Source organism: Asterias amurensis, chromosome 16, assembly GCF_032118995.1.
Source record: "Asterias amurensis chromosome 16, ASM3211899v1".
In the NCBI taxonomy this organism is placed as follows: Eukaryota; Metazoa; Echinodermata; class Asteroidea; order Forcipulatida; family Asteriidae; genus Asterias; species Asterias amurensis.
Window position 1 is genome coordinate 8,342,503 of NC_092663.1, and position 22,071 is coordinate 8,364,573.

Sequence of the window (22,071 nt, forward strand, 5' to 3'; positions counted from 1 at the left end):
ACTTGCTTAGTAACAAGTTTTATTTTTCAACAAGTAGGCTAGCGCCCTCGACGAACAACTTGCACAAAGATCAAGCAACTTAAGTAAACAAGTTCCATCAATGTCAGAAGATTGAAATGGTAAGACGATTTTGTGGCTTACTTCTACAATATTGTCTTTATCATTGCTCTATGATCGCTGAGGACCAATTGGAATGTAAGTAAGCAATCAACACAGGTCATGAGGTTGGAACACCTCCGTCCATGGTTTTGAAGAGTGTTTTCTGTTTTCTAGGCACGTGAGTTTGAGTTGACAGAGTGCGTTGTTTAGGGGGCCGGCCGGGACGGTAGGAGGGGGGAGTTATATCGCGTAAATAAAGGTAATACAAAAAGGTAATCTAAATAAAGCATAGTTTGAGTAGGATGGGGTTACTCCTAGAACTATTTCGGTTTCGGCCTGCTAGACGATAGCCAGACGAAACCGAAATAGTTCTAGGAGTAGTAGTAGGATGGGGTGGGGTAGCTTCATAATCATATTCATAGAGAGGGATTAATTAATGCTGAATGTTCCTTTAAAAAAATTAAAGTTCATGATTTGTATTGGTTGATATATGGGGCGCCGTTTGTCCATTAATTGTTTGACAATTTTAAGGCATGTTTTTACCATGGTTTACAGCAATTAGATGTAAACCATAAAAACTGTTGCCACATCCTGTTAGTGTTATGGTTTACATACCAGTAAAGTATTTGTTGTGTCTAAGTTTATGGTTTACAAACCATGAACATACAAAAAACATTTACAAATCATGGTTCATAAACCAAGAAAATTTACGCATCTTAAAAACATGGTTTATAAACCATAAAAAATGAAGCATCAAATTCATGGTTTAGAAATCATGGTTTACAAACCAAGAAAATTGAGACATCTAAAAACATGGTTTGTAAACCATGAAAATTTAAGATAAAAATCGTGGTTTACAAATCATGGTTTATAAACCATAACAAATGAACCATAAAATCATGGTTTGTGACAATGGTTTATAAACCATGAAAATCGAGACTTCTTAAAAAACATGGTTTATAAACCATGAAAATTGAGACTTCTTAAAAAACATGGTTTATAAACCATGAAAATTTGCACATCTCAAAAACGTTGTTTGTAAACCATAAAAAAAGTGCACTTACAAATCATGGTTTACAAACCATAAAAATGTGCACTCACAAATCATGGTTTACAAACCATAAAAAATGTGCACTACAGAAATCATGGTTTACAAACCATAAAAACGTGCACTCACAAATCATGGTTTACAAACCATAAAAAAACTCCACTCACAAACCATGGTTTATAAACCATGAAAACGTGCACTCACAAATCATGGTTTACAAACCATAAAAAAACTCCACTCACAAACCATGGTTTATAAACCATGAAAACGTGCACTCACAAATCATGGTTTACAAACCATAAAAAATGTGCACTCACAAATCATGGTTTATAAACCATAAAAACGTGCACTCACAAATCATGGTTTACAAACCATAAAAACGTGCACTCACAAATCATGGTTTACAAACCATAAAAAAACTCCACTCACAAACCATGGTTTATAAACCATGAAAACGTGCACTCACAAATCATGGTTTACAAACCATTAAAAAAATGTGCACTCACAAATCATGGTTTACAAACCATAAAAAACTCCACTCACAAACCATGGTTTATAAACCATGAAAACGTGCACTCACAAATCATGGTTTACAAACCATTAAAAAAATGTGCACTCATACAAATCATGGTTTACAAACCATAAAAAATGTGCACTCACAAATCATGGTTTATAAACCATAAAAACGTGCACTCACAAATCATGGTTTATAAACCATAAAAATGTGCACTCACACAAATCATGGTTTACAAACCATAAAAAAAGTTGCGTACACAAATCATGGTTTACAAACCATAAAATTCTATTACGATCGTCTCTAAAACCTCCTTCCCAACTCTGATCGGTTCCCATTTCACCCCCATTTCCCCCCATGCCACGTGCAAGCCAGCAATAGCAATTCACCGTGTGTGTCAATGCTGTGATCAATGCACCGTGTGTGTAATGCTGATGCAATAATTATGGTGGCCCTGAAGGGACATCGCATATCGTAAACGTGTGCGCATACGTATGCAATGTCGTGAAACAATTCGCAATAATGTGCGCACACGAATGCAATGTCGTGAAACAAATCGCAAATATGTGCGCACACGTATGCAATCTCGTGAACCAAATCGTGAATATGTGCGCACACGAATAGAATTTTATGGTTTGTAAACCATGATTTGTGTACGCAACTTTTTTATGGTTTGTAAACCATGATTTGTGTGAGTGCACATTTTTTTAATGGTTTGTAAACCATGATTTGTGAGTGGAAGTTTTTTTATGGTTTGTAAACCATGATTTGTGAGTGCACGTTTTTATGGTTTGTAAACCATGATTTCTGAGAGCACATTTTTTATGGTTTGTAAGCCATGATTTGTGAGTGCACGCTTTTATGGTTTGTAAACCATGATTTGTGAGTGGAGTTTTTTTTATGGTTTGTAAACCATGATTTGTGAGTGCACGTTTTTATGGTTTGTAAACCATGATTTCTGAGTGCACGTTTTCATGGTTTATAAACCATGATTTGTGAGTGCACGTTTTTATGGTTTATAAACCATGATTTCTGAGTGCACATTTTTTATGGTTTGTAAACCATGATTTGTGAGTGCACGTTTTTATGGTTTATAAACCATGATTTTTGAGTGCACATTTTTTATGGTTTGTAAACCATGATTTGTGAGTGCACGTTTTTATGGTTAATAAACCATGATTTTTGAGTGCACGTTTTTATGGTTTATAAACCATGATTTCTGTAGTGCACATTTTTTATGGTTTGTAAACCATGATTTGTAAGTGCACTTTTTTTATGGTTTACAAACAACGTTTTTGAGATGTGTAAATTTTCATGGTTTATAAACCATGTTTTTTAAGAAGTCTCAATTTTCATGGTTTATAAACCATGTTTTTTAAGAAGGCTCGATTTTCATGGTTTATAAACCATTGTCCCAAACATGATTTTATGGTTCATTTGTTATGGTTTATAAACCATGATTTGTAAACCACGATTTTTATCTTAAATTTTCATGGTTTGTAAACCATGTTTTTAGATGTCTCAATTTTCATGGTTTGTAAACCATGATTTGTAAACCATGAATTTGATGCTTTATTTTTTATGGTTTATAAAACATGATTTTAAGATGCGTAAATTTTCTTGGTTTATGAACCACGATTTGTAAATGTTTTTTGTATGTTCATGGTTTGTAAACCATAAACAAATACAAATACTTTACTGGTATGTAAACCATAACAGGATTTGCCAACAGTTTCTATGGTTTACATCTAGTTGCTGTAAACCATGGTAAAAACAAGCCTTAAAAGGGTCAAACAATTAATGGACAAACGGCGCCCCATATTGATATGCCAATTAAAAAATCATTGTAACTACATCATCAATATCAACAAGATCAAGTTTACCCCCCCCCCTCCACCACCGGCATAACAAATCAATCTTCTAGTCTTTGCTGCACCAGTGGTGCTTAATTGTTTGTACAAAACACAAAACAGTTAAAATAATAAATAAATATCAGATGATGATGATGGGATGAGCTTAGGAAACTTTTATATACACGACAACTCTATCAATATTGAAAATATCAATATCGAAAACAAAAAACAAAATAAAAAATTGTATTTTCTAATGAGACTGAGAGCCAAAGAAAGGGAGGCTAGGACCTCACAAAATGCACAGTTTTGTTTATTATTTTGAAGAGTTTTTCTTTCCACAGGCAACTAAAGCTTTGCCTTTGTTGTACTGGAAATTCTTGGTGTGTCTTTATTTCCATTTGCAGTCTTCTTTAAGTTAAAGTAAAATTAATTTATAAATTTGGTTTCCTTTTGTTCATTGGCTTACAGATTTCAGGACGTTGTAAAACCGATGTTTACTTTCCTCAAGATGGAACTCGGAAGTAAGGGGTTGATCTGACACACTTTAAGCCTCCTGTATGAAGCAGCTTGCCTTCCAAATCTGCTGAGCAAATCTGCTTAGATGATACAAGTTACCGGCCAAAGTGACAGTGATAACACAGTGTCTGACTGATAACCTGCTGACTGTTGCTCAACAGATTGTTAAACAGTACTGTGGGACTTTTATTTGGATTGCATTTTGTTCCACGATGGCAGTGACTAGATTGTTTAAGTGCCAATCCCTCAAAGTCGGCTTCCTCATAGCTGTCTGCGTCTACCTCTTTCTGACGTTCATTGACTTGTTCCTCTACAACAAGCCGACAAGGGACCCAAACCGCCTGGTGCTAAACCGTAAAATGGACCTCAACAATTTGTATGCAATCACGCCAAAGGGAAAGGTTTCAAAAATAGCGCACCGAGATCTTGAGAAGATCTTTCTTCATAATGATACCAAATATTCAAATTTAAACTGGAATTTTAAAGGACATTCGAATTTTAAACAATGGGGAGACAAATTGGAAGAACTCAGAAAGCCGCCTTTTCCTGTTGTTGCTGTTGATGTGTTTGAGACGGAGCAGTCTTTGAGTGCACTGAAGCCTGAATTACCGCCACGGAATGCCACTTTGGAGGACTTGCCATTCATGAGGGACAGCCATTACAGACCATCGGTAAATTATCCTGTCATAACAAAAACCTTGTATCCACAGAAAATAAATGAATCTTTACACAACTGTTCAGGGCCCGCATTTGGGGAAAAAATCCACATTTTGAACTGAATAAGAAACCTCAGCTGAGGTCTCGAATACAAGGCATCTGAAAGCACACAACTTGTGCGACAAGGGTGTTTTTTCTTCCATTGTTATCTCGCAGCTTTGTCGACCAATGGAGTCCAAATTTCCAGACCACAGTTTTTTTATTTTTATGTACGTATGTTGAGATACACCAAGTGAGAAGACGGGTCTTTGACAATTACCAAAGGTGTGCAGTGTCTTCAACAGAGGCAATTGCGTCCTTGCCCCTCTTGCATTGTTTTGATGTCCCTTAAAAATGCATCAGGAGTAAACTTTGTTTTCTTTCCTCAAAGGCACTGGACGCTATTGGTAATTACTCAAAATAATTGTTAGCATAAAAACTTACTTGGTGACAAGCAATGGATAAAACAGTGGAAAAGCGTCTCCCTCTGAAGTAACGTAGTTTTTGAGAAAGAAGTAATTTTCCACTACAATATGTGAATTTGATTTTGAGGTCCCAAAAATCAAGCATCTGAAAGCACACAACTTCGTGTGACAAGGGTGTTTTTTCGTCTGTTATTATCTTGCAACTTCAACGACCAATTGAGTTAAAATTTGCACAGAGGTGTGTTATTTTGTGCAGCTGTTGAGATACATCAAGTGAGAAGACTGGTCTTTTACCAAAGGTGCCTATAGAGTCTTTAACAAACAAACAAAATCCTATTTTTTTGTTTTGTCATTCAACCCTTCCAGAAGTGTCCCAAGACTGTGACGTCCCTGACGAGATACTCCAGATGGTTCCGTGATCGCTTTCAATCGAACGTAAAGATCTTCCTAGAGAAAGCTGACATCTTGTCATACCGTAACTACTACAGACTGTTACACTACAGGCTGCCATTCGGATTCAACAATGCAAACAAAACAAGTAAGTGGTGAGTCGTGGCCGTGGCCGATCAGACTCAAACTCAAGGCCCAATTTCACAGAGCTGCTTAAGCGACAATGATGCTCAAGAATTTTTTGCTAAGCAGAAAGGAGCAGGTTACCAGTCACAAAGTGTACCAGTTTGTCTGGTAACCTTATTTTGGTAAGGACAATTTTGTTGTGCATAGCTACTGTTTGTACTTAAGCAGAAAATTGGGCCATGGTGTTTCTGATCAGTAGGGAGTGGGTTTAACTCTGAGTCCTGGTGACAATCTCACAAAGTGCTACGATTGAAAACTGTCTATCAATCTTATTTGCTGAGCAAACTGTGATGTCACATTACAAATCACTATTGCAATTATTGTCAACTCTTCTGAAGACGATCAGAGCATACTGATGGAAACGTTGAGCTGTAAACCACCAGTTCTTTTCAGAACCAACACTACTCAAATGAGATCAACTCATGGAGCTACCCCAAACCTCACTTAATTATACTCCCACCCTTAAAAGTTTCAAATCCAGCTTTATTTGAATGACGTGTTATCTCTCTTAAAACATTACATAAGCTTACTTTTACCAAAACTGGTTTTGTTTTCCTTCACAACAGAACTGAGAGCTATTACCAAGCATTCTCTTTTCAACGACAACCCGCTCACAACGAGTAAGAACAGGAAGAAATGCACCACCTGCGCTGTGATTGGCTGTGGGGGAATCTTGAATGGATCAAAAGCTGGTCCTGAAATCGACAATCATGATTTCGTTTTTAGGTAAGAACGAAAATGTAAAAATTTTGATGGGAGCCACTATACAGGGTAGGGCCAAATCTCATAAAGCCTGTAAGCACAAGCACTTGCTAAGCACAGAAGTCCATTTAGTTTACATTGTTTTTACTGATGCCCTACCCATTTTGGGCTTAGCTTCGAAATTTGCTAAGCAGTATTATCTCCATAACAACTTTAAGAAATTGGGCCCAGGCCGGGCTTCTACTAAACTCCCCTTCATGGCGGAGCTGGAATAATGGTGATTGGGGGGGGGGGGGCATAAAAATAAGGGATACCTTTGGATTACACACAATCAAACTAACCTGTAAAAATTTTATTTCAAAAGGTGGTAGTGTTTTTGAGATATTGCCAAAAAATCTAGAGTGGTTATGTCATTTAGGAAGACTAATCCGTATTATATTGGAACATGCTGAGAAATGTATCTGACAGTAACATTTCTCAGATTTAAACTTTGGGGGATCTATCTTTGATTGTATCTTTTTCCATAACAGCAGTTGCTCGAGGTGAAATGATTTTTTAAATGCTTTATACTATACAAGGCTCCTGGGCCCAATTTCATGGCTCTGCTTACCGTAAGCCAAGAATCGGCGCTTACGGAAGCAGGGAATTCTTTGCTTACGGCATACCTATTTCTCAGGTAAGCGGCAAATTTTGGCGTCTGCGCATGCGTACTCCAAGTTACTAGGCATTCTACGCTTACAAGGCTAGGGCAGAAATTTGGCGCTTGCGAGTAAGCGGGGAATCGTGATCGTAAGCGCAGAATTCGGCGGTAAGCAGAGCCATGAAATATGGGCCCAGTACTTCTAACCATATTGTTGTTTTTGTTTGCTATTATTTTAAGAGTGATTATCAAATGTACACCTTCCCTTAAAACTAATATTTATAAAAGAAATTTAAAAAAACTTTGCAAGTTTCTGGGAAATTGGCAGTATGAGTTTCCTTCCGAAACAAAGAATGTTTGTACGCCCCATTCACACAAGCATTAAGTCTCACCTCTTTCTGATTGACCAGGTTAAATCATGCAAAGTCATCGGGAGACTTTGGAGATGACGTTGGGCACAAGACCAGCTTTTACACCTTCTTCCCAGAGTCGATGCACATCCCTGAGGTTGAGGATAAGGTAATTGTTAGTCACAACAAGCAAACCATCTTTATGGCCTAGCAGATAAAAGCACCAGACTCAAGCTCTGGTGTTTCCCATCAGCAGAGTTCGGGTTCCAGTCCCAGTGGTGACACTTGTGTCCTTAAGCAAGACACTTAACCATTATTGCTGCGCCCTTCGGATGGGGGGTAAAGCCGTTGGTCCCGTATGCTGTGTACATAATGCTCATAATAGAACCCAGTGCACTTATCTTGAAAAGAAGGGGTTCGCCTCGGTGTTCCTGGTTTGATTGGCAGCATCACCTTGTAAACAATTTAGGGTGGTACATTATGTCAAGGATTAAAATTTATTTTGGGTGAAAATTTTCCAAATCATTTTTTCAAAATAGTTTATACTATCAACAGCTGTAGTGCTTCTGTTTTGTTCGTTAATATTTTGAGTGTTTTGACCCTTAAAGCCATTGGACACTTTCGGTAAACAGTATTGTCCAAGGCCCACACTTCATGTATCATAACTTATATGTACATGTAAAATAACAAACCTGTGAAAATTTAGGCTCAATCAGTCATCAGGAGAAAATAAAGGGAAAACCCACCCTTGTTTCCGCACGTTTCACCATGTCATGACATGTGTTTAAAACAAATCCGTAAGTCTCAATATCGAGAATTGATATTGTTTTAATGTTTTCTCAAAAAGTAAAGTATTTCATAGAATAATATTTCTAGAGAAGTCTTTCACCATTAACTTTTGTAAACCCTGTAAGTTATTTGTAAATCTGTGAACTTTTCATTTTTGTTTCTGTTCCAAAAGTGTCCAATGGCTTTAACCAGCGTTGTAGCCACGGTGGGCGGCGGTGGGCGGGCCCGCCCAGCACTGACAATTTCCGCCCGGCACTTCAGCTGAAAAATAGACTGCCGCCCACCACAAAATTTCCCCCAAAATTAATAAAAAAGTAAAAGTTCTACTGATATTGATTACATTGCAAGACTAAAATGTCATGTTTTTTTGTGTTTTGTCATTTCAAATGCAGTTTGTAATTTTTTTGAGCCAGAATTACGAGCAATAAAAATCTCAAACGTGTTTTCCCACGTAACTTGCGCCTCTTGCCATCTTGTGAAGTTTTCTTCGTGAAATGTGCCCTGACGTTTTTATTGAACGAACTATAGTACAGTGTAGAAGGCGTACCGTCTATACAGGCTGACAGCAGTGCTGGTACCGTGCACATGTACACGATGTATGTAAGTACATGTGGTGTACACCAGCGCGCGCTGTGGTAGACCCTAGAGTGCACTACAAGTCTAGTCGTGAGGTTTTCGCGGGGATTTCACGCATTCCATGTACACACAAACAGTATCGCCACACAACAACAGTACAAGGGCTGTGTAAAGTCTAGTGTGCGAGTTCGCGTGTCCCGGATGTAGGCATGTAAACACGTTCACTTCGTCCACACGTGTGACAGCGCGCTCTGTGTAAATTTTTAGATGGCCTCGCAACGTACGGTAAGCTGGACGACTTTTTTGGAAAATGGGAAAAGATTGGAAGATGATATAAAAGTATCTCGTACAGCTTCAGTTAGTGCTGAGAATGAAACTGTACCTGAGACTATCGAGACAGTTACTCCACCTTCAAAGTTCAACTTCAACTTCATCGCGGCGGGATTACAACAAGCAAACAATAGAAACTATTTCAAAAACAGTCTGTCCACAACAAATGCATCAGAATTATTTTGTATTAACACATTTACAATTTTTTTTGTAATAACAATTGTCATTATACTTAAAAATTGTGATTCTTGAATCTTACATAATGTGCATTTGGCACGATTGGAATGTTAATATTTAGCCCTGAAAACTATCCTTAAAACAAAGTACGTGCGCACTGCTCGCAATTCCTGACCAAGTTTAAAATCAGCTGCGCCCACCACTAAAAATGTCCTAGCTACAACACTGGCTTTAACCACAGTGTTTGTTTTGGGTTTTTTTTCTCAAGGGGGCAGCTTATTTCTAATTTTAATCACAATAAAAAAATTGTTTTCTTTGTAGGATGCGACTTACTTCTTCTCAATGTTTAAGACTTATGACATGGACTACGTCATCAACATCTTCAACGATAAGAACCCACCAACTTACAGGAGCAGAGGTAGACGCTAGTAAGTCAAAGTTTCAATTTCTGAAGAAAGAAAACAAGTTTTTGTTACTGAGGTTTTGTTAGATTTACCAGGGCCAAATTCCATTGAGCTGCTTAAAGCCACTGGCCACTTATTGGAAATTGTCAAAGACCAGAATTTCCCCTTGGTGTATCCCAACATATGCATAAATAACAACCTGTGAACATTTGGCCCTAATTGGTCATCAAAGTTGCGATAGTATAATGAAAGAGACAACACCCTTGTTGCGCAATTTTGTGTGCTTTCATCAGATGCCTAATTAAAGAATTCAGGCCTGATGTCTTTTAATATTTGAGTTAGAGATTACTTCTTATTCTATCAACAGGTCGCAATGCTCATTAACAAGTAATTTTTATGGTAATAATTATTTTGAGTATTACCAATAGTGTCTAATGCCTATAAGCACAACAAGTACATTGTAGCTGGAAGAAAGAAAACAAACTTTGTTTACCAGCCCAAATACCATTTCACAACAACTTGTGACTGGTTTCCTTCTAAACCGTGCCTAGCAGAATTTTGTTAAGCAGGTCGATGAAATGTAGCCATGACATTTCCATTGGTTTAAAGACAGTTGACACTAATGGTAATTGTCAAAGATCAGTCTTCTCACTTGGTGTGTCTCAACATATGCATAAAATAACAAACATGTGAAAGTTCGAGCTCAATCGGTCGTCGAAGTTGCGACATAATAGTGAAAGAAAAAACACCCTTGTCACACGAAGTTGTGTGCTTTCAGATGCTTGATTTCAAGACCTCAAATTCTAAATCTGGGGTTTGAAATCAAATTCATGGAAAATAACATCACTACAGAGGGAGCCGTTTCTCACAATGTTTTATACCATCAGAAGCTCCCTTTTACTCGTTACCAAGTAAGGTTTTATGCTGATAACTATTTTGAGTAAATACCAATAGAGTCCACTTTCTTTAACGCACAAGAAGTCTCTTAACTTTTGTTTTTTTGTGATTTTCCCCTGGCAGCCGTTTGAGAAAACCTGATATCGATTCCCAGAAGCTGAAGATTATCCATCCGGATTTCTTTCGGTACGTCTTCACGAAGTACCTAGATGGCAAGTCTGAACGCCCAACTACAGGTAAGAGTACATTTGGCAACCTCCTTGAGAAATTTTGCATGGTGGATAAATAAGGATGTTAGGCAGGTTTTCAGTGGTGTTGAAAAATATTGTCAAGTTATTATTTTTATTTTGTGTAATTTTTGTAATTATTCCCTTCTTCGGTGACCACACAGGTGCGATTGTGGTGTTCTTAGCCCTGCATCTCTGTGATGAGGTCACAATCTACGGGTTTGGCTACGACTCGCGCTTCACCCTTCACTACTACGACAAGGAGTTCATGACGCACACCGACCGATCGACGGCGCTTCACGACGTTGACAACGAACGCGAGCTCTGGCTGAAGTTACATGACGAAGGGATTATCAGGTTATTCAAAAGGGATTTGTGAAAAAAATGTTTTCATTTTCAGCTTTAGTATTCTTGGAATAAGTTGTCTTCTGTAGTTTCGCAATATTAATATTTAAAAAAAAATGAGTTTAAAATCATGCATTGTAAATATTCATAATTGTGTCAGCTAATAATGTGCATAAACTAAACCTGTTTTTGCTATAGATTTTTCTACAGATTTTTCTACTACTTTAAAAGTTCACCATTAAAAAAACTAAATAATAGTATTTAACAAATACTTTTTAAGCAATAAGCATTGTATCAAAAGGCCTTACACTTTTACTACCCCCTTTCACAGGGACTAGTCATTCTGAAATAATCTCAACTGCTGAGGAGTATGCAGCAACAACAGTCAAATGGGTGCACGCTTCAAATCATACCTCAATAATCTCTACCCTTGCAGGTACCCATTTACTTCTGGGTGATAAGTAAAGTGTCTAACCCAAGAACACAAGTGTCAAAACCGGGATTCGAACACACTCTGGACACTCGGCAATCAGAACTTGAGTTTGATGCTCTAGACAACCTGGCTCACAACACATAAATGAAAATGAGATTTACTTTATAGAAAAAGGAAATAAATTAGGTTGGTTAAAACGAGTGAAGTTCATGAAGTTAACTTTAAAAAAGGCCACTGTTCTAAAAATGCATATGTTCAAATGCAATTTAACACGGTAAAACAACAAGTATGGTGGAATAATTTACTTAGCGTATACGAATAGTTTAACTATTACTCTGCCTGGTTAACTAGAACCAGGCAGTATAATAAACACAAAACTGCCGTAGTTATTTATGGATCGGAACAAACGTGGTACGGGTAAAATATTTTAACACTTGTTTTGTATTAAGAAAGGTTTGGAACTTTGCATGGTGGGCATACAATTTAGTGGGAACCGAGGAGGAGGCAAATACACAGAACTCTTTCTCTATATTCCGACAGCCCTATGTTTCAACACCCCTGTCGTGTAAATCATCAAAAAAAAAATTAACATAGGGTTGACGGAAGTAATTGCGGTTCTTAGCAGAACTTGTGAGATGTCAACAACCAGTTGTTACAACCAGTTCTTTTCAGAACCTTCGCGAACCTCACACATATTAAAGGCAGTGGACACTATTGGTAATTACTTAAAATAATTATTACCATATTGGTGACGAGTAATGGGGAGAGGTTCGATGGTATAAAACATTGTGATAAACGGCTCCCTCTGAAGTGACCTAGTTTTCGAGAAAGAAGTAATTTTCCACGAATTTGATTTTGAGACCTCACATTTAGAATTTGAGGTCTCGAAATCAACTATCTAAACGCACACAACTTCGTGTGAAAAGGTTGTTTATTTCTATCATTATGATCTCGCAACTCCGACGACTAATTGAACTTAAATTTGTACAGGTTTGTTTTTTATGCATACATTGAGATACAGCTACTGAGAAAACTGGTCTTTGACAATTACCGATAATGTCCAGTGTCTTTAATGTCACATTCATGATTTGTATACTGTGTTTCACCTTTTTCTACTGAGTGTTTGTACATTCATGCAATATTGTATTCCTGTTGGATATTTTGATACCCGGAACTCTTTCAGTGTAACATTTTCTGTAAGGAACCAATTTGTGTTTTCCAACACTTACGGCAATAATTTTACTGTTATATTTTTGGTTTTGCCACAGAGCATTTGTCACTGTTTGTAGGCTTTAAGGATAAAAAGGGTATACAGCCTTTTATGTTGGACATTATATGGGTGCACTGTTTGGTTTGGGTGTTAACTACAGATACATTAACCTAAACCAAACAGTGCCTTGGTGCTGTGTCCACCATATTTCAAAATGGCATATGCATTTACCCCAACCACCAAAGTTTTTCTAGAGTTGTGCAGTTGAGGTGTTTTTTAAACCAAAAGTGTAATTATTATACACCGTAATATGTTCACAGATTATCATCAAATAATCTGTCATTATGTCTTACACTTCTAACCTTTATGAACTTTTGTAATTATTACTGTGGTTTGTATTATTGAACGTTTTAATTATCAACTGATGGAAAGCTGCTTACCAACCAAACTAACCTAGATGATAATTGAAATACATGGTTATTATCATCCTTTTTTTTAAATGATGACAATCACATGTTATTATGAAGTTAAAGGAACACGTTGCCTTGGATCGGTCGAGTTGGTCTTTGAAAAGCATTTGTAACCGTTTGTTATAGAATGCATGTGATTAGAGAGATATTTTAAAAGTAGAATATAATGATCCACGCAAGTATCTTTCGAAATTGCGTGGTTTTCCTTTTACCTCGTCGACAAACACGGTCGGCCATTTATGGGAGTCAAATTTTTGACTCCCATAAATGGCCGACCGTGTTAGTTTGCAAAGTAAAAAGAAAACCACGCAATTTCGAGGCAAATGTGTGTGGATCATTGTATTCTACTTTTAAAACATCTTTCTAACCATATGCATTTTGTAACGAACGGATGTAAACGCTTTTCAAAGACCAACTCGTCCAATCCAAGGCAACGTGTTCCTTTAAGCAAAAACCCTAACACACTCTCCCTCAAAAGCCTTAGAGCTTTGGGGCTGTATATTAAAGGCAGTGGACACTATTGGTAATTACTCAAAATAATTATTGCCATAAAACCTTTAAGAGTAATGGTGAGAGATTGATAGTAAAAAGCATTGTGAGAAACGGCTCCCTCTGAAGTGATGTAGTTTTCGAGAAAGAAATAATTTTCCACGAATTTGATTTCGAGACCTCAGATTTAGAATTTGAGGTCTTGAAATCAAGCATCTGAAAGCACCACTGCGTGTGACAGGAGTGTTTTTTCTTTCATTATTATCTCGTAACTTCGACTACCGATTGCGCTCAACTTTTTACAGGTTTGTTATTTTATGCATATGTTGAGATACAGCAAGTGAGAATACTGGTATTTGACAATTACCAATGAGTGTCCAGCATCTAATACCCCTATGATGCAGCAAAAATATATCTAGCTGTCGTTTTCAAACTTTACAAGTTACACTGTTATACTTTAAGTTGAAATGCAAATGTACTTAATACGGACAAACATACATTTGATACAAAAACTTCCTATCTGAATATTTGCATATTTTATAAACAAGAGTGTATTATTATTTGTAGTTCTATTTTTCTATGTTTTGTACATCAAGCATAATATCATATATAGTAGGTTACTTGAATATGTCTTTACTGTGTCAAGTGGCAATATTTAAGTTACAGTAGTTGAAAACCAAAGAGTGTAGCCGCGGAATAGTGTGTTGTGTTTGTTATCATCCGAGAAATGACTCTTATTTTTATACTTCCTATTAATGGAGTTAATTAATTAACGAGAACGAGTAGGCCTATTTTAGTAATTTTATTTTCCTGAACGGGTGTTTGTCACTAACTTCTTGACGGTTTATGAGAAAACAGGGAGACAGAAAAGGCTTTGTAAAATAAATATATCTTAAAATATCTGATATCTGCGTTATCTGCATTTATTTTATACCATAGTTTATGAAGCAGTTTGTGAGACCTAGGCCTAATTTCTTTTCTTTTATTATTTTTTTGTGTGCCGAAAAGGCAGGGCTCTTGGTAATTACTCCACAAGTTGAAAACCATCAAGCTTACTTTTGGTAAAAAACACCGGAGGGCAGTTGATATAACAATAGTGTTGAAAACAATCCTAGTTGTGAAGTAAGCCAGAGAGAGGTACTTTTTTCAACAACAAATTTGAAGAAAATGAATCTTAGAAGCTCTACTGACAGTGAACATGTTTCAGATTGTGTTTTCCAGCCTTCCAGATTCTTCTTCTGCATGGACTTTCGGCAATACCTCAAAAAAACTCTGCCACATTTTGAAACAAAATTTTCAGGATTGAAACAAACTTGAATCTGAGAACAATTACTGACAGTTACGTTTCACAGATTGTGTATTTCAACATGCAGATTATTTTTCTGCGTGTACATAAACTGCTTCAGGTTTTCGGCATAGGCCTATAACTAAAAATTAACCAGGTTTTTGAAACGAATTTTCACCGTCTAGTTATGGTATTGTGGGCCTATCTACAGTTATCTGGGGTTAAAAAAAATACTCAAAGGGAATATTAAAGCCTGCATCCTTAGTTTAGGCCAAACCAATAATTTATGACTGCAGTGAGGAAAATCGGTGCTGGCTCCTTGTTTACGAAGTAAACATTTATATAAAATAAAAAAGTTAATTTATTCAGTCCCAGCAAAAGCAAACTATACATCGCGTAGCAGCAGAATGCAACGCAAACAAAACTTGTGGCTATTCCGTTATTGCTATTTGATCTGGAATTCATTATGTCACTGCACACATCAGAGATGCGTCAGTTGTTTGTGTTTACGGAACAAACAAAACAGTGTTCCTAATACAAGCGAGGGAAATTCGGAGCTTCGAGTCCGTTAGGCAAATTGTCATTGATTCGGAAACTGACTCGTGTGGTGTTAAATACAACCTTTCATACCAGGCAAAGATTCAAATATCACAGGGGACCAGTGTTATAGACGTTTGGTTTATATATAGCAGTGACACGCAAGGGTTCAAAGGGTGCGCTCGTTTAGCTCCCCTGGGTCGACCCCGGTGTGTGGCGATTTTTTTTTCCCCAGGACGAACGTGGGTAATTATTTGCCCACGTTCGTCCTTGAAAAAAAACACCGCCACACACCGGGGTCGACCCAGGGAAGCTACGAACGCACAACAAACTTTATTCATTCCTTATGTAACTGCCGCCGTTTAAGGATAAATAAAGACGTTTGGATTGAATTGATTGAATTGAATTGAATTGAATTGAATTGAATTGAATTGAATTGAATTGAATTGAATTGAATTGAATTGGATTGGATTGGATTGGATTGGATTGGATTGGATTGGATTGGATTGGATTGGATTGGATTGGATTGGATTGGATTGGGCTGGGCTGGGCTGGGCTGGGCTGGGCTGGGCTGGGCTGGGCTGGGCTGGGCTGGGCTGGGCTGGGCTCGAAATAATTATTAGCATAAAACCTCACTTGGTAACAAGTAATGGGGAGAGGTTGGTAGTATAAAACATTGTGATCAACGGCTCCCTCTGAAGTGACATAGTTTTCGAGAAAGTAGTAATTTTCCACGAATTTGATTTCGATACCTCAGATTTAGAACTTGAGGTCTCGAAATCAACTATCTGAAAGCACACAACTTCGTGTGACAAGGTTTTTTTTCTTTCATTATTATAATAATAATAATAATAATAATAATAATAATAATAATAATAATAATAATAATAATAATAATAATAATAATAATAATAATAATAATAATAATAATAATAATAATAATAATAATAATAATAATAATAATAATAATAATAATAATAATAATAATAATAATAATAATAATAATAATAATAATAATAATAATAATAATAATAATAATAATAATAATAATAATAATAATAATAATAATAATAATAATAATAATAATAATAATAATAATAATAATAATAATAATAATAATAATAATAATAATAATAATAATAATAATAATAATAATAATAATAATAATAATAATAATAATAATAATAATAATAATAATAATAATAATAATAATAATAATAATAATAATAATAATAATAATAATAATAATAATAATAATAATAATAATAATAATAATAATAATAATAATAATAATAATAATAATAATAATAATAATAATAATAATAATAATAATAATAATAATAATAATAATAATAATAATAATAATAATAATAATAATAATAATAATAATAATAATAATAATAATAATAATAATAATAATAATAGTAATAATAGTAGTAAAAATAGTAATAGTAATAGTAATAGTAATAGTAATAGTAATAGTAATAGTAATAGTAATAGTAATAGTAATAGTAATAGTAATAGTAATAGTAATAGTAATAGTAATAGTAATAGTAATAGTAATAGTAATAGTAATAGTAATAGTAATAGTAATAGTAATAGTAATAGTAATAGTAATAGTAATAGTAATAGTAATAGTAATAGTAATAGTAATAGTAATAGTAATAGTAATAGTAATAGTAATAGTAATAGTAATAGTAATAGTAATAGTAATAGTAATAGTAATAGTAATAGTAATAGTAATAGTAATAGTAATAGTAATAGTAATAGTAATAGTAATAGTAATAGTAATAGTAATAGTAATAGTAATAGTAATAGTAATAGTAATAGTAATAGTAATAGTAATAGTAATAGTAATAGTAATAGTAATAGTAATAGTAATAGTAATAGTAATAGTAATAGTAATAGTAATAGTAATAGTAATAGTAATAGTAATAGTAATAGTAATAGTAATAGTAATAGTAATAGTAATAGTAATAGTAATAGTAATAGTAATAGTAATAGTAATAGTAATAGTAATAGTAATAGTAATAGTAATAGTAATAGTAATAGTAATAGTAATAGTAATAGTAATAGTAATAGTAATAGTAATAGTAATAGTAATAGTAATAGTAATAGTAATAGTAATAGTAATAGTAATAGTAATAGTAATAGTAATAGTAATAGTAATAGTAATAGTAATAGTAATAGTAATAATAATAATAATAATAATAATAATAATAATAACCCGTTTTTATATAGCGCTTTTCACACCCGGAGGGCGTCCCAAAGCGCTTCACATTATTACCCCTGGTCACTTGGCCTTAATTCACTCCTTAAACCATCTCAGCTCCCTGGTGGGGAGTATGCAGCCTGTGCAACATTAATATGCGCTACTCGGCTAAATCAATCACAAGAACCATCTCTGCCCTCACAGGTACCCATTTACCCCTGGGTGGAGAGAAGCAATTATAGTTAAGTGTCTTGCTCAGGGACACAAGTGTCACGACCGGGATTCGAACCCACACTCTGCTGAACAGAAGCATCAGAGCTTGAATACGGTGCTCTTATCCGCTCGGCCACGACACCCCGATTATCTCGCTAGTTCGATGACCGATTGGGCTCAAATTTTCACAGGTTTGTTATTTTATACATTGAGATATACCAACTGTGAAGGCTAGTCTTTGACAATTACCAATAGTGTTTACTGCCTTTAAGGGATATCTATAAATGCAAAGAGTAGTGTTTTCACTCTTTTAGGCCTACATTTAGAGAGTAGGGCCTACGATACAAGTTATGGAGACCTAGGACAAAACCGAATAGAGAAAACAAAAGGACGTATAGGGGAATTCTAAAAGCACAGCAGTATGCTGCCTCTATAACAGGTATTACAACAGATACGCACGTGGATCTATCATTATAACCACGGTCATCATCATCATCATTTAGCGGTCGCAACCGAGATTCTGTTCCAAACTTGACATCAGGGGTGTGTATCCCTCATCATATTTTGAAGGTCATCAATTTCAGACTCATGAGTATCTGAATCGATCACGCCGATGTAGATTTGAGAGGGATAATACGCCAAACTCGTCCCCAGGGTGTGTCGAGCGGTTACAAGGCTGGCCGCTCTCTCACCCTGGTATTGGATCATTTTCATATCCAAAAAATTTGGATACGTATAATTCAAATTCAAATAGTCTGGCTACTTTTCGACATTCACATGTCATAATCTCATAGTACGATACCAGGAGTCGATTTCACAAAGAGTTAGGACTAGTCCCAACTTAGGACTAGTCCTAGGAGATATACAAATTGCATGGATAGTCCTAAGTTAGGACAAGTAACCGGTCCTAACTCGAGATAAGACTAGTCCTAACTTTTTGTGAAATCCACCCCTGATTTAATAGCTTGTTTAAACATTGTTTTGCCGGCAGGTGGAATGGTCTCCAATTGGAACGATCTCCAATAACATCTCCGGGATCTACCTCGGGAGGACGGCTATGATGATGATGTATTATTATTTGTAGTTCTATTTTTCTATGTTTTGTACATCAAGCGTAATATCATATATGCAAATTATATATGCAAATTTGAACTTAATTGGTCGCACAAGTTGTGTGCTTTAAGATGCCTTGAATTCACATCCGGATCAAATCACAATCAAAATACAGTATAGTCATAGAAACAAAATAAGGTTTGTGAACATTATATATTATGCCGTCGGTACCAGCACAAAACGTGCAGTTTGTGTGGCCAAGAATTCAGTTGGGATGTTTTAGGACCACGGGGCGCCGAAAGGGCCGGAAAGCCTGTAAACTTGATATCCAACGTACGGTGTCTAATTGGTGGAACGTGAAATACTCATTGGTCGCCATTTCAGCAACCAAACTGTTGGGCTCCTATATAGCGCATTTTCATTAAACTTACTAACATTTAAAAGCAATTGTAACAACAATAAGGAAGTGGTGAATTTAAACTGAAGAAATAGAGTCCAGTTTGAATTAAAATGATTGGTAGCTTCCTTTGAGAGAAATAACAAAATACAAAATAAAAAGGCCCTCATCCTCTTTTTTTGTTTTGAAAACCCCGGATGACCAGCTGGTATTTTTTTTTTAAGTGTCCTTTGTTGGAATGACCACTCACCAGTCTCACATCTAGACGCTGAATATAGGCTTCCATGAGTTCCCCAATACTAGAAGTAGAAGTAGAACTTCACATTTTTATTCAGCCCGAGAGTTCACCCATAATCATGCGCATCATGTGCTCATTCGGCGCTCCATAACATCTGGTTCAACCTATCAGCTGTCCATTCATTTCAACGTCAATAGATCAATTCATATATTTGTTATTAAACCAAATGGGTTTGTTCACTGTGAGTGTTTGTCCTCATTTAGTTAACACAGTTTAGCATTGCAATGACTAAGTAAAATAAACACTATATTATGGTGGCCCTGAAGGGACATCGCATAACGCAAACGTGTGCGCACACGTGTGCAATGTCGTGAAACAATTCGCGAATATGTGCGCACACGTATGCAATGTCGTGAAACAAATCGCGAATATGTGCGCACACGAATGCAATCTCGTGAACCAAATCGTGAATATGTGCGCACACGACTGCGATTTGTTTTGCAATGTCGTGAATTTTATTGCATACCATGTTGCATACCATTAGGATGATGTCATAGTTATGGATAATTTTTTACCGATCTAGGGAGTACTGTGGCGCTACAGCAGGCTCCCTCTGTAAAGCATGTGTATACCCTGGAACTTGGCACCAGGCCAAGGAAGACCACCCGCCTCGCTTGCCTCACAACAAAGACTACTGCTGCAATGACTACCGCTTATCTCACTGTTGGAAAGAAACCCCCCAGATCATTAGATATTTTATTCAAAGGTATGCAACATGGTATGCAATAAAATTCACGACATCTAAAATAGTATTTGCAGACGTGTGCGCACATATTCGCGAATTGTTTCACGACATTGCATACGTGTGCGCACATATTTGCGAATTGTTTCACGACATTGCATACGTGTGCGCACATATTCGCGAATTGTTTCACGACATTGCATTCGTGTGCGCACATATTTGCGAATTGTTTCACGACATTGCATACGTATGCGCACACGTTTGCGATATGCGATGTCCCTTCAGGGCCACCATACTATATAATATCAAGCAAAGCGATTGTGAGGGATTAACGCTGAGAAGGGCCCAGTGTCATGTTGAAGTATAGGTAAGTAATTATCACTTACGGTGGAAGCATGGAGGGCTTGCCTCCCTCCGTGCTCTATTTATACCTCCATGCTCCGTGGTAGACGAACGATAAACATTGATACATGAAAAATACTACCATATGTCTAAATAAAAAAATAAAAAGAAACTAAACACTTTTGATCGTTGCCGAATAAAACGTCTGGGGAAAGGATATGGTGCCGTATGGACAGCTTATGGTCTGAACTTTGTTTCTACGTCGTGTTTCTCCGCACCCACACTCTGGAACTCTCTTCCTTTACATATTCGAGCTACAACGTCTTTGGACATTTTCAAAACTCTGCTAAAAACCCACCCATTCAAAATTTCTTATGACTGACTTTCTGTCTGTTTTTAACCATTTATTTTTGCCAACACGTTTATGTAATTCAACATTTTTATTCCACGTACCCTTATTTCTTTCCAAGCTTCGTAATTTGTATTTTTTTTTTTTTTTTTTACTTTCTTTGTTTGTTTTATGCGCCTCGGAATAAGTTAAGTCTTAGATAGATGGCGCTGTATAAGTTTTAATTATTATTATTATTATTATTATTATTATTATTATTATTATTATTATTATTATTATTATTATTATTATTATTATTATTATTATTATTATTATTATTATTATTATTATTATTATTATTATTATTATTATCACTATCACTATCACTATCACTGTCACTGTCACTGTCACTGTCACTGTCACTGTCACTGTCACTGTCACTGTCACTGTCACTGTCACTGTCACTGTCACTGTCACTGTCACTGTCACTGTCACTGTCACTGTCACTGTCACTGTCACTGTCACTGTCACTGTCACTGTCACTGTCACTGTCACTGTCACTGTCACTGTCACTGTTATTGTTATTGTTATTGTTATTGTTATCGTTGTTGTTATTGTTATTGTTACTATTAACTTTCATATGGCACCAAAAAGTCCGAAAACACTGGGTGAGCACTGCTCACTTTTGTGATGGGTTAAACACAATTATGCTGCGCAGGAATTCAATACAAGCTTATGTCGGCTACATCTGGTCAATGGGTATTCTAAAGAAGAAGTAGCCAACATCTTTGACATTCCTTTTTTCAACAAACCGTTTTTGAATAATTAATTTATTTAATCTCCATCTGGTTATTCAGGAATCAATTTTCAACTAATCTTACACGAACTTAAATGTGGGGTGGAGGTTTTGATTCAAAGTCACAGATGTGAAGAAAGAAAGCAAAAAAAAAAAACAGTT

The 22,071-nt window shown here is 35.9% G+C and overlaps 1 protein-coding gene across 2 annotated transcripts; it reads left to right on the forward strand.

Annotated features, from left to right (window-relative positions):
- Positions 1–54: 54 nt before the first annotated feature.
- LOC139948643 (CMP-N-acetylneuraminate-beta-galactosamide-alpha-2,3-sialyltransferase 1-like) lies at positions 55–13,416 on the forward strand. Of its 2 annotated transcripts, XM_071946854.1 has the most exons (9): positions 55–195; positions 274–358; positions 3,983–4,701; positions 5,518–5,689; positions 6,294–6,453; positions 7,480–7,588; positions 9,613–9,719; positions 10,716–10,828; positions 10,984–13,416. In XM_071946854.1, the coding sequence occupies exons 3-9, from the start codon at positions 4,243–4,245 to the stop codon at positions 11,196–11,198; spliced, it is 1,335 nt and encodes a 444-aa protein (XP_071802955.1). In that variant the 5' UTR covers positions 55–195; positions 274–358; positions 3,983–4,242; the 3' UTR covers positions 11,199–13,416. The 2 variants fall into 2 exon arrangements, with proteins under 2 accessions (XP_071802955.1, XP_071802954.1); XM_071946853.1 differs by lacking the exon at positions 274–358.
- Positions 13,417–22,071: the final 8,655 nt, after the last annotated feature.